This window comes from Crocodylus porosus, unplaced genomic scaffold, assembly GCF_001723895.1.
Source record: "Crocodylus porosus isolate Cpor-Errol unplaced genomic scaffold, CroPor_comp1, whole genome shotgun sequence".
Lineage (NCBI taxonomy): Eukaryota > Metazoa > Chordata > Crocodylia > Crocodylidae > Crocodylus > Crocodylus porosus.
In genome coordinates, this window is record NW_017728906.1 from 181,029,691 (window position 1) to 181,042,371 (window position 12,681).

General features: G+C 42.5%; 1 protein-coding gene across 3 annotated transcripts in view; it reads right to left on the bottom strand.

Annotated features, from left to right (window-relative positions):
• The window catches only part of CNTN5 (contactin 5), a 983,906-nt gene that overhangs the window by 66,203 nt on the left and 905,022 nt on the right, over positions 1 to 12,681 (bottom strand). For all 3 annotated transcript variants that reach the window (XM_019530289.1, XM_019530290.1, XM_019530292.1), the window contains exons 17-18: positions 5,954 to 6,112; positions 5,282 to 5,431 (exon numbers count right to left, since the gene is read on the bottom strand). In XM_019530289.1, the coding sequence (XP_019385834.1) occupies positions 5,282 to 5,431; positions 5,954 to 6,112 (309 nt within the window). The remainder of the gene's footprint in view (positions 1 to 5,281; positions 5,432 to 5,953; positions 6,113 to 12,681) is intronic.

Genomic DNA, 12,681 nt, shown 5'->3' on the forward strand with positions numbered 1-12,681 from the left:
TTGTGCAGGGGTTTGGGGGTGTGGGGTTTTTGGGTGGATTGTGGGGGGGTTATGTGTGTGGGGGGGAACTGCTCAGGAGGGGTGGGTCACCTGCCACCCCACACAGTACGCAGCTCCTGCTGCAGCAGCAGGAGCAGCAGAGGCCATCAGGTGCTCAGCACTCACTGCTGGCAAAGCCCCCCAGCTCTGGACAGCTGAGACCCAGTACCAGCTATGCCCCATGGTGCAGACCCAGCCTGGCCTGGCCAGGGGGTGTGCACCTTGCCTTCAGGAAGGACTGGGCTGGTCTTGCTCTGACCTGGGATCCCAACACCACACACAAGAGCCACATATCGGTCTGGGCCATGTTCTGCCACCAAGTGCCCCATATGCTCTTAGGCCTGGCAGACCCCATGGAGGCAGGACTTGGTCTAGCTTAATGCACAGCCCCTGCATGTGGTGCCAGGACCCCAGGTGACAGCAAGCATGGTTTGGTTCAGCCCAAAGGTGTACACCACTAGGTTGGGCCAGGCCGGGCCTGTGCCACGTGACACAGGCCACAATAGGTCTCAGGCAGCCAGGGCCACTGTGCACCCAGCAGTGGGTTCTGAGTGCCCGACGGCTGCTGCTGCAGCTGCTGGGGAAGGGAGGGGGCTGTGTACTATCAAGGGAGTGGGCAGAGAAGCCACCCCTCCTGAGCAGTCCCTCCCACCACCACAGAGCCCCCCACCCCACAGGCCCACTCCTGCACAATCCCCTCCACCCCCCCATCCTCCCCATCCCCATGTCTCTACTTACCAGGGACAGTTCCTGGCTCCTGGTCACTGCTGCAGCTTGGTCCTGCTCCTATTTGTCTCAGCACACTGCCTAGCCAGGTGTCAGAGCCTCTCCTTAGTGGACTCAGTCTCCTGGAGCATGCCCTGCACCACTTTTTTCAGTGTTTATTTTTTTAGCACCTGAATTTCCTAGTATCAAATGTGCAATGTGGGGAATGTTTTTTCATTCCCATTGTGCCTCTTAGAGCCTCTGAAACTGCTTTGAGATACCACAACAGGCATGGGCACACTTGTCTGGAGGTACCCTTAAAGTCTATTTGCCAAGACTCATAAACTTCTTAAGCTATCATTTCTGAGAGTTTGTCTAGAAACATATGAGTTTAGCAATACATGATGCCAAACAACACAACCAAAGAAAAACCAAGTCTTATTGAGGTTGGGATCTGTATCCTGATTCCTTACTATGCCATTCCCTTTTTGTATATTTGTCTGCCAAGTCCACCACTGAAACCTTAGTAGTGCAACTGGTTCTACTAGCTTGGTTCCCTGAGACGAGATGGAGTCCAGTTACAAGACTGCAGCCTTTGAGCATGAGCTCTTCAAACTAATGATCAACAGTGCTTTTTTTGTGTGTTACCCCAGCTTTCTTGATTGCTCTATGAAGTTATGAACTTGTAATTTTGCAATTTAAATCAATAACATCTAGATTTTTTTCCAGAGAAATAGTTTATTATATTATCGTTAGGGTGCTCAGTTTTAAAAAAACTCTTTTCTTTTAATAAATCTGTTGAAATTCTAAAGGAGGAGAAGGAGAAGAGGGAAAGAGAGAGAGATGGAGCATTAATTTATCAGCAACCTTTTAAATTTTATAAATAGACAAAAACTGAAGTAGCAACAACTACTTTCTGGTTCACCATGTTATCTTTGACAGATAAATAACAAATTCACCATTTACTTCAGCTTGTTCACAGGCTCTAAATGGCTTAATAGGCAACTCTATAGAATTTAACATGCCATGCTCCAAGGCACACACTTAAAACTAGAGCAATTCTGTAACTAAAACTCTTATAGAAACAAGAAGCACCAAATGAGGAAGGGAAGGTACTAATAACAATCATGTAGTATGTCTCTTTCCTGTTTTAATTTATGAATCACAAAGTTTTCATGAAATGGCAAATGAAAATCTAATGGCTCACGACACAGTTAATCAGCAGGGCTTGAAGATGATCATTCCTATATATATGAATAAGCTTTTACTATCTGAGCTGAAGAAGCTGCTCTAGGAACTAGCAACAGAAGTAGGTGGTATGCTGTATGTGCAGCTACTGTCAGATAGGTTCACATCTTAAACCTCACCTTTGTGTCATTTATCCCTACGATTTTTCTGTTCCCTAGTATATATTTGTAGTTGAAGTCGGAGCTACATCCAAAATAACTCTCCAAAGAAACATAAAAATTGCTGAAGAGGGGCAAGACTTTTCATGAGGTGTACTGAGAAATGAATGAGGAAATTCAAGCTTTAGTAAACAAGTAAAAGGGGTGGGTGGGAAAGAACATGCACAACATGAGATGTATGATATCCTTACACCCCAGGTGGTGATAACAATATTCACTCAGTCTAAAATGTATCTTATCCATTAAAATGTACAACCATACTGTTATATACAGGATATATATTCATAAATCTAGAAGAATACAAGCTCAGGGATACAACTTGGCACCCTAAATCATTCCTAGCATGTTTGTGTCCTCTCTGATTTGTATCAACTGGCTAAACAGAGAAGTAGTTTAACACAGGTGGGTTCAAAAGAATTAGTAGTTCCAGGCATTCATATAGTACAAAATCACAGAGAGCATAAAGTTAGTGGTAAAAGCTTTTCTGAATACTATTTCAAATGACAGTAGCTCATGTATATTTTATATCATTTTCTTTTTCTCCCTTTAGACTGTAATTGAGTGAAGTACACAGAATATGAAGCACATGCTAAAAAAATGAGTCAGACTCAATGCATCTTGGAGGGAATATACAAGATAGAGAACGTTTGATAAGTTGCATCCTTCAGCACAAATGAATAGACATTTAAAAATGACCTAAATGTAGTTCAGTGACTGTATAGTGAACTCTATTTATAAAACAACAACAAAATAGTTACTTAAAAAAGAAAGGAGAGCGAGACGATATACTTAATTGTAACTGGAGCTGATATTGAAAAAATTAGTCTGAATTAATTCTATTGTGTTTGCTTTATAGCATGAAAGCTCATATGTGTTATTTACACAGACCAATGAGCTATGGGTTAGATCAGGGAAGGGCAAAATATGGTCAGCAGGCCATATCTGGTCCACTAATTGATTCTATCTGGTCCATGGCTGCCCCCCATGGCACGGTCCATCTTCCTCCCTCTCCCATGCAGGAGGCACCGGCTGGCCGAGGTAAGGGTGATACATGGGTTGGGGCTGGGGGGTGCAGGTGGGCAGGGACACTGGCACCAACTTTTGCAGGGCCAAAGCTACTTGGCTCCAAATGAATGAATACAGCAGGGACAGGGGGAAGGGAGGCATGTACACCATGCAGTTCCTTTTTTTTTTTTTTTGGTAGGCCATGTTGGGGTGGGGGGCAAACAGGATATGGGGACTTGAAATGTACTGGGGCACAGGACAGGTGGGTGGCAGGGGATGCCATGCTTGTTTACCTTTGCAAACTGTCCTGCTTCCCCCATTCCCCCTGCCCCCACCACACTTAGCTGAGCAGAGCTGGGGGTGGGTGGCAAAGGCTGGTCCCTGCCCACTTGACCTGGGCTGCATATTGCCTCAGATGTCTGGCCTTCCCACAATCCCACTGTCTCAGGCATGGTGCTGCCTGCCATAGCCCCACCCAGGAGGGCTGGGAGAGGCAGTTTGAGGGAGCTCCAGCAGTAAACAAGCCACTCCGTTCCCTGCTGACCTTCTTCAGTTGCATGTGATAGCTGATCTGCCTCTCAGCCTGGCCTTGGGGCTCCCCTGCTGTACTCCTCCCACCCTAGCTCCTTCTTGCCAGCACCCATCCTCACATCCAACCTCCCCAAGGCCTCCCTGAGCTGTGCTTCCTGGCTGGGCTTTGCCCCCTTCATCCCTGCTTCCCCCTTCTTCTGTCCCTGCCCAGGTCTCCTCCTCCTTCTTCTCTTTCCATCTCTCTGTTCTGATGCCTCTCTGACACCCAGTCCCTTCATGCTACATTTCCCTCCCCCTAGGACACAAAGGACCTGTTAATTAAATGCACATTAATTAAGTTAATTGAATTGCTGTTTATTTATTTAATGAAGCCACCATTAATTTTATATGCGCAGCCCTTAGCAGCTCCATTCAAACTTGTTAAGTAGCCCTCCAGCCCAAATCATTGCCCACCCCTGGATTAAATGTACAAGGTAACAAAACTCTAAAGCTCACTATTTCTTTCAGAATTATGGAAATATATGTTATGGGATTATCACCCTGGCCACTCTTCTAATTTCCCCTTTTGGTAGGAAAGAAAATAGAATGTGACATGACTAACATATCCCTCTAATCTATTACTTAGTGAATGCCTGTGATAGGTAATGCAGTAAGCAGGGCACCTTAAAAGTTAACTTGTTCAGGAAGGCATGCACTTTAGCCTATGAAAGCTTATACTTTTTGAATGATTTATTCTTTGATGGGCCATCCTACTCTGCACCAGACTGAAGTTAGCTGGATTTCAGACTAACATATCTAAACATCTCTTTCTACAATAAGTGGTGGCATGGATGTTGTGTTCAGACTCCAAAAAACTATTATATATGATTAATGATGTCTTTTACAAGTCACTGAACTGAGGAAACCCTTCTCCCTCCCGAAAAAGCATCACCTACCAAAACTCCAGAAGTGTTCAGGCTACGTACCATTCTTTGTACCCACTTCCAAATAAACTTTATTCAAAGTTTTCTTCCCTTCAAACACCTGTTTCCTTTGGTTCCTGCCTTCTCTACAAAATGCTCATAAGATTTCAGACTTCTGGAGATTATTGTCAAAAGGTACTAATAGGTTGCCTATTTTCTGTTTGGCATTTCGCTAGTAATCAAGGATATTTGAGGACTTCTCCAGAACCTATGTAATTTCTTGTGGGATTTGTCAGAGAAAGAACATCCAGACTGCACTGGATTTCAGTGAAGCAGAAGTCTAAGTGCCCAATGTAGATACTACTTCATTAACTGGACCTCATGTGAACTGTTAAATAAAGGGATCTTATGAAAAATATGTAGTGACAAAGAAGTCCTGGAAAAGCCTGATGAAGAAGGGACTTGATGACAGAAAGCTGCAGAGGATGAAAGGAGTAGCAGAGGAGAGGACAGCAAGCCTGTTGCATGTAGAAGACAGAAAGCAAAGGCCAAACTCTTTCTTTAAAAATCACATCAGTTTAGTAGTGCCTGAACACAGGGGTGAGCATAAGGTGCTACAGGACATTATTATTAAACTTTTTCTTGATCCTGATGGCTCCAGGAAAATAAGCTTTTGGCTATTAATGTTCTTACCTGCTTCATTGGTTCTGATCACTCGAGATGGTGCACTGGGATCCCCGGTCCCAATTTTGTTGGTTGCTACAACTCTGAATTCATATTCTACCCAAGGGTTCAGTTCTACTGCCATGGCAGATTCCATGTCACCACTTATGGTATCTGGAACTAGGGGAAACAGAGAAAATGTGTAAGACATTAAATCAAAGAATCGTAGAGAAGTAGGGCTGGAAGGGATCTCCAGAAGTCTTCTAATCTAACCCCCTGACTGAGGCAGGATCATCCCTATCCAAAGCATCTTATAGATCATATGAATCTCTTATGTAACATGTCAGTAGGAATTGGATGAATGATACAATAGTAAAGCCTAGTGGAGGTCAGTGGTTTTATGTCCAGAGGATTTGTGGGGGGGGGGGGGGGAGGAGGGGGCGTTCAGTCAGACTGGTGTTCTTGAAGGGAACAAACTGAAAAATCTAGAGACAGAAATGCTCTGGTTTCCCACAGATACAAAAGTGTCAGGCATTCCTGCCCTCTAATGATGCTAACAATTAAAATGTTCAAGTCTGAATCTTTTAATTTATCACTGTTGAATTGAGAGCATCCTTGTCTGCATCTAGTGCAAATACTTCTTATTCTCATGAGCCATAAGTTTTGAACTCAGCCTGTATTATTTTCAAGAGCTTCTCTCACCTGTCTTTACAGTCTGCCAGCCAAGTGAAAATGGGCTGCGTGCTTGTAAGTTGTAGAAGGAGACAGGGCTGTGATTGTCTGCCCCTGGACTCCAAGAAAGTGTTGCTGTGCTGTCTGTAATTTCTTCAACTATTACTACCCCTGGAGGACCAGGAGGACCTAGAAGTAAAGTGGTAGAATTAAATAGAGCACACAGTCATGCTGGTTCAGCAACACTAATGCAGGAAATGCATGTTTTTCAAAAGGAACTAGTAAAGTTCAGTATTCACAGAACTCATTGTTAAGATGCACATCATCATGTCACTGTAGTGATTGATTTCCATGATTGCTGTTGATAAAGTGTGATTGTTACTCTTCTCTAATACTACGTGGATGAGAAGCAATTAACATGTCAGAAAGAGCATTGTGGAATTTAAAATAGAAAACTTAAAAATCCCTAATTGCTCATTAGGTGCTCTAAAACTACTTTTTCCCCCAAAAGAAGCAATCAGAACTAAGACTAAACAAAAAACAGTCACATATTATTTCTTTTAATCTTTCAGTTCTCATTGCAATGTTTTCTGTTCTTCTTTACCTAATCCTCAAGAACTCTGTGGGCAACCCCTTTTGCCAACAGGGCATCCTAGTGTAGTTAAAAGACATATGAAATTGCAAGATGGAGGCCTATGATTGTAAACTCTACAAGTTAGAAACAAGGGGTACCTGTACATGAGCAGGGAGGCTGCCCCAATGTGCTGTAATTCCAGCATGTTGGAGCAGACTTGATTAAACAAGAACTCTGTGGACTTGCTCCAGATTAATCAAGTCTGCTGGACCATGGCAATTACTGTGCTCCAGCAGCAGACGTGAAGAAGTCCCCATGCTTCAAAATGGCAGTGGGGGTGCTTTATTTAAAACTTGTTTGATGACCTTTAGATAAAGCACCTCCACTGCCATTCTGAAGCATGAGGACACTGATATACAGGACGCTCTGGGTGCTTTAATTAAAGCAGCTCTCAGAGCCGCTTCAATTAAAGGGCCTACTCCCTTACTCCCGGAGCATATGCATAAATGCCCAAGGTCTTCTCTATGCTCTTTAAAATCCAAAAATTATTATTCACCTGTGTTGTATAGGAGGTGAATAATAATAGTTCTAGGAAATTAGTAAAGTAAAGCCACTATTGGGTTTTTTTTTGGATGGGAATTACATTATTTATTGACAATGGCCAACATGGAATAAAGGTCAATATATCTCTTAAAGAACAGTAAATTTTGATAATAATTGACTCAAGAATTTAATATAGTGTATGTACTGCTTCACACATTCAGCCATTGAAACAGCTAGCCTTGAATATTATCCAGCTGCAAACTGTGTCATCAGCTTGCCTGAATGTTTTATTTTTAAATAATATTCCAAAAAAAATGCTATTTCTTACAAGTCCAGGAAAGAAAAAAATATCCTTTCATCTCCTGAGAACTGAAAAATATTTTTTCCTCTCCTCAGCTCCAGTCAATCAGAAAAGATCCATTTTCATTTGCATATGCAATCTGACTAATTAGTGTTGATAATAAATATGTATTGAAACCAAAACCATGGATATCAAACACCTTTTTCTTCAACTACTATAAACCTCACTACTACTGGAATTTAAAACTATAGAAGCACAGGAATTGCCATACCATATCAGACCGGCAGTCCATACTATGAATTATTCTTTCTCCAAGAATGACGAGAAAGGGGAAAAGAGTCACATGTGGGATTAACTACCCCTAAATAAATCAGATCCTGATCTTATCCTAATTGCTTATAGTTACAGATTGGATTAAGCTCTAAGGGAAAACAGATTAACAGCCTTTACTAAATTTACACCATAGTTAATTATAAAAAATCTGGATGTTCTTGATACACAATAAATATGTCCCAATCTTTTTAGGATTCTCATTAAGTTCACAGTCTCAAAAAAGGGGTGCTGAGGTGGTGTGGGCACTAAGGTGCATGGTTGGCAGCCCAGAGGTCATGAGTTAGACTCCACAGTAGAAACACTCATAGTGTGGCCGGGCCAGATTTAAATGAATCTGCAAATTCTGATAAAAATCATGTCACAAGGACATGAAAAATAAAAGGTTTAAAAAACCTCTTGTTCTAACAAGTCCCACATTTTAATCACACAATTCCCCAAGAATTCCTCTGGGCAAGCCCAGAAGTGATGTCTCCATATTGAGCATTTCAACACCTAGATCCCAACTGACCCTTTCCACAGTTTCTTAGGAGCCAGCCATGAGGAGTTCATCTCACTGAGTTCCCTGAGCATCTCTGTATAGTGGACATACTCTGAGATGTTTCATTTGAAATATTTTTGTCTTAGAGTAATGTTAGAGATAGAGCCCTAGAATTATGTGAGAAACAAGGATTTTCTTAGGGTGATATCTTTTATTGGACCAACTGCATGGTTGGAGCAAGGTTAAATAAGGTTTCAAATGTAAGACAGTCTTTATCAGATTCTGCATCCAGCATGTCTAACTTTATTCCAGCCATGCAGTTGGTCCAATAAAAGGTATCACGCCCAAAATAATCCTTGCCTCTAACATAGGATAAGAAGATCAGGGTCTGCACAGAATACTTTTTATCATTTTTTTTTAAATACACAACTACTGAATGAAGAGGAGGCTGACTACTTTTTAACAACCTAGTGGTTAAAAAGCTCACCTAGAAAGTGGGAGATGTAGGTTCAATGTCCTCATTCTCCTGAGGATGTTGAAACCAATAACTCCTACCTTCTGAAAGAGTGCTCTAACCACTTCTGCTCTGGGGCACACTTCACACCTCCTAGTCACGCTGTGCTATTATACAGAAGAATATCAAGACACAGAGCCAGAGAAAAAGAACAAATGGGCATGGGACTGTGAATACAAGTACTTGGGGCTCTCAGCTGGGACCCTTTTCTTGGCAGCACATTGGGATTTTACATTAAACAGGCATCAGGTAAAATAAAAACACTTCCAACTGGGTTTGGGCTCTCTCTAGGACAAAGAGTTTTGAGTCCAGGTTTCCTACTTCGTGGCTGAGTGCTCTAGTCCCTTTCATAAACAGTGGCTGAAGAGGACATTTTACAAGGAAGTGACTGCTACCTGAGAGCCCCTTAGTGTGTGCATGAGATATCCTCTGAGAATGCTTACCTGACAAAATCCATCAAGACAGCTAGGTAGAGGAAGTTCTTTTTATGGACCCTAGTGAGGGTTAAACAGGAAGTAGGCATCAAGTTGTTCCTACAGGTCCAGTCAATTCTGAGCATGCCCAGAAGCAGAAGTCTAGGTATTTGAAGTCCAGTGGGGCAGTAGGTGGGTGTATCTACATGTGCATTCATGCACTTTTCCTAATACATATTCAATTTAGTACCTTCAATACGAGGTACTAAATAAATGCAGTAATGTGCAGTAGCACAAGCACATGCTTTTCAGGTGACACAATGTGCTGTATGTAGCCTATTCTAATGAGCATTAGAGTATTATGCACTATTACACTATTACGCACCACTTTAATGCACAGTAGAATAGGCTACTGCGAATTAAAGTGCATGTGTAGATACACTCAGTGAGTAGCTTTTTGGACCACAATTTTGGTACTTGCTTTAGGCACCTAAATCCTTTATTGGTTCCAGCCTCTCCTTAGCCTGTAAGTCTCCTGTAATACATTATGACAGTCATAACCAGTCATAACTGGAAAAATGTCAGAGAGAGGACAGAAGGGTCAAAGAGAATTTAATCCTCCATCTAAAAAAATATGTAGAATCTCACCTCATCAGATATGCTGTTTTGCCAACCAAACAGCTAATATAATTTGGCTTTATAATTTGCCCACTATTTGCTTTAACAACATAAGATTTGTCAGAAACGGAACTCTGTCATGCCTTGATATCCTGTTCCTTTCTTTTAACTTTAGGCAGCAAATATTTTGTCCGTGGACATGTCTAGACATCTACACGTGATATTTTAGTTGAGATTAGAGCTAAATGCTGTGCAGTAAACATCACCATCTACATGTGCAGACACGTACTGCAGAGCAATTTACTCTAATTATGAGTAAATTTGCTACCTATAAATAAAAGAAGCAAGTTTACTTTCGATTACTTATGGCAGAGTACTGCACGTGTAGATATCTGACTGGGAACATATTTGCTCCTGGTCAGCCAGGCAGCAGGGGGTGGGAGATTGCTCCCTGTCTTCAGGAGCTGTCTGCTGCTGGGGCAGGCTCCGGGCACTGGGCGGGCACTGGAGCCTGAGTGAGTGCAATATCCCCCTGGTCTGGCAGCAGGCAGCTCCCAGCCCTTGCTCCTTAAGCATGATCACAAAGCCAGGGCTAGAAGATCCTTATCTCTCAGCCTGAGCTCTGCCATGGCAGGATCTCCCAGCCTGGCCTTGCAACTGTGGGGCTTGGGCTGGGATCTCCCAGCCTCAGCTCCCTGCTGCTGGGACAGGGGGACTGTGTCTCTACCTGGGGTGCAGCCTGCCCCAGCAATGGGCAGCTTCCAGGGACAGGGAACAATGACCCAGCCCCTGCCAGAAGACAGCTTTCTCCTGGCCCCATGCTCCCTGCCAGCCCCTGGTCTAGCACCCAGGGGAAGCCTAGAGTTCCTCCAGCTGCTGCAGAGGCTTGATTCAGGGCTGCAGGGAGTGGGAGCAGTCTGCTGCCAGGGAGACTTTAGAGTACTAAAATTCTCCAGATTATTTGCATGTGTAGACACACCCACCAGATGAAAATTATACCTACTGAACTATATTACTCGATATTCAGTAGAAATGTACGATGGGTGTTGATTTTGGGGATAAAATCTGCCTGAAAGGCTGTGGAACTGTATTCTAGGATACATACACTTATTTTCCTCATAACATTAAACTCATCTCCGCAGTATCCAGTTTGTAGCAGGCTTGGAAGGAGGAGACTAGACTTTCAGCATCAGCATAGGGAATCTAGGCCTTCTTGCCCAGGCCCCAGCTGGAAGTTATCAAGGATTAAGATGATGTCCAAATATTAAAGGAAGAGGGTCATGCTTGCTTAGCCCCATATAAGCCCAGAACAGACAGCAGCAAGCTGTCTGGACAACAGACCACTGTGCTGTGGCCTCGACCCACCTGGAGCCCCTCATCTAATCCTGACTTTGGCTGTGATTTTGGCTTCTGAATTTGATTTATGATTTCAGTGCTGCACTCCTGACTTTGGTTTCTGGACTCCAATCCTGCCACACAGGTTACTTAGCCCAGCTACCCATGCCCTAGTTCCTTACCATTGGCCTATGGACCAGCCATTCTACATCCTGATGTTTCCTCTCCTGCCTTTATATTCTGGGGGTTCTGGAAGGCCCTCATTTTTGAGCAGCTTATTTTAGAGTTAGTATTACAATAAGATAAATATGACAGTTGTCTCCTACCACTTTCTGGAATTGTCTCAGGCTGTCTGCATACTCATAATATATTACTTATTTATTTTTCTTCACAACCATGACAGCTAAACACTTCTCTAACGAGAAGTTGAAACCATGATGTAATTAAATGGAAATAGCTGGAGACCAAGGTGATACATTGCAGTATCTAGACTCAGATTTGGCCCTGACTACAAGAAACATTAAAGGAAAATGTTTGCAATGCTGGCCTTGTCTGATAACTTATCTCCCTACTTATGGCACATAATTTTAGAAAGTCTCTAACCACCGTGTTACAGCAATAATAAAAAAATTCTGTTTACATTAAATATGTAGAAATTTAGTTATATAGACATTGCATGTTAAAGTCTCCATGTAATTTGTTGCCAGAGTTCTCTCGGTTTTTAAACCTTTTAAATGTATTCATAGTCATGACAATGTGTCATTATGCTTTCTGAGATGTGTGCTCTTTCACAACCTGTAGGAAGACTGCTAAAAAGCACTTCCATTTCCAACATCAAGCACTTTTGAAAGTGGATTAATAAGGGACAAAAGCCTCAGTGATGACAAATGTACAACAGTTAGGCAGGACCTGACTGCTATGAGGATGTCACTCATTTTTGTGGAAATCTCATTAAATTTTATGCTCAGCTGTAATCATTCATAATGTCAGCTGGATGGTTAATGTAGATAAGCTTTTCTCCCAAGGGCTATGTTATTGTTCAGGATCTCTAAAACTATTTTTTATTTGAGAACAGCCAATTTAGGGGGAAAATGTACAGTCCGCTAACACTTCAATAAACTCAGCACGGAAAATGACTGGACCTAAATATACTTCAGTGCAGTGGATCTTTGTAGGAAAAGCATCTTGGACTGGACTGTCCTATTACACAGTTATTGAATCAATGGAAACCCAGTCAGTATAAAGGCTGTTCATGTCTTCTAGAAAGCATCTCCAAAGACCTGATATTTAGTTAAGGAATATTCACTTATTTTAGGACAATGAGGCTTGCATTTGGAAAATTTGTTATGTGTAATTTATTGTCAGAATTATAATCTTGAGCAGTCATTTATGCTACCTGCATCTATTGGTAATTTGTGATTTTTGAAAGTCTATTCAGGGTAGGAGCCAGGGTAGGTGCTGGCTCCTACCCTGAGGATCTTTAAGAAGAGGCTTGATGCCTACCTGGCTGGACTCATTTGAGTCCAGTCTTTTTCTCCCGCCCAGGCGGGGGGTCGGACTTGAAGATCTACAAGGTCCCTTCCGACCCGACTTCTATGATACTATGATTCTATGCCTGAAGGAGCACAGCAGTTGTATAAGAGAGCACA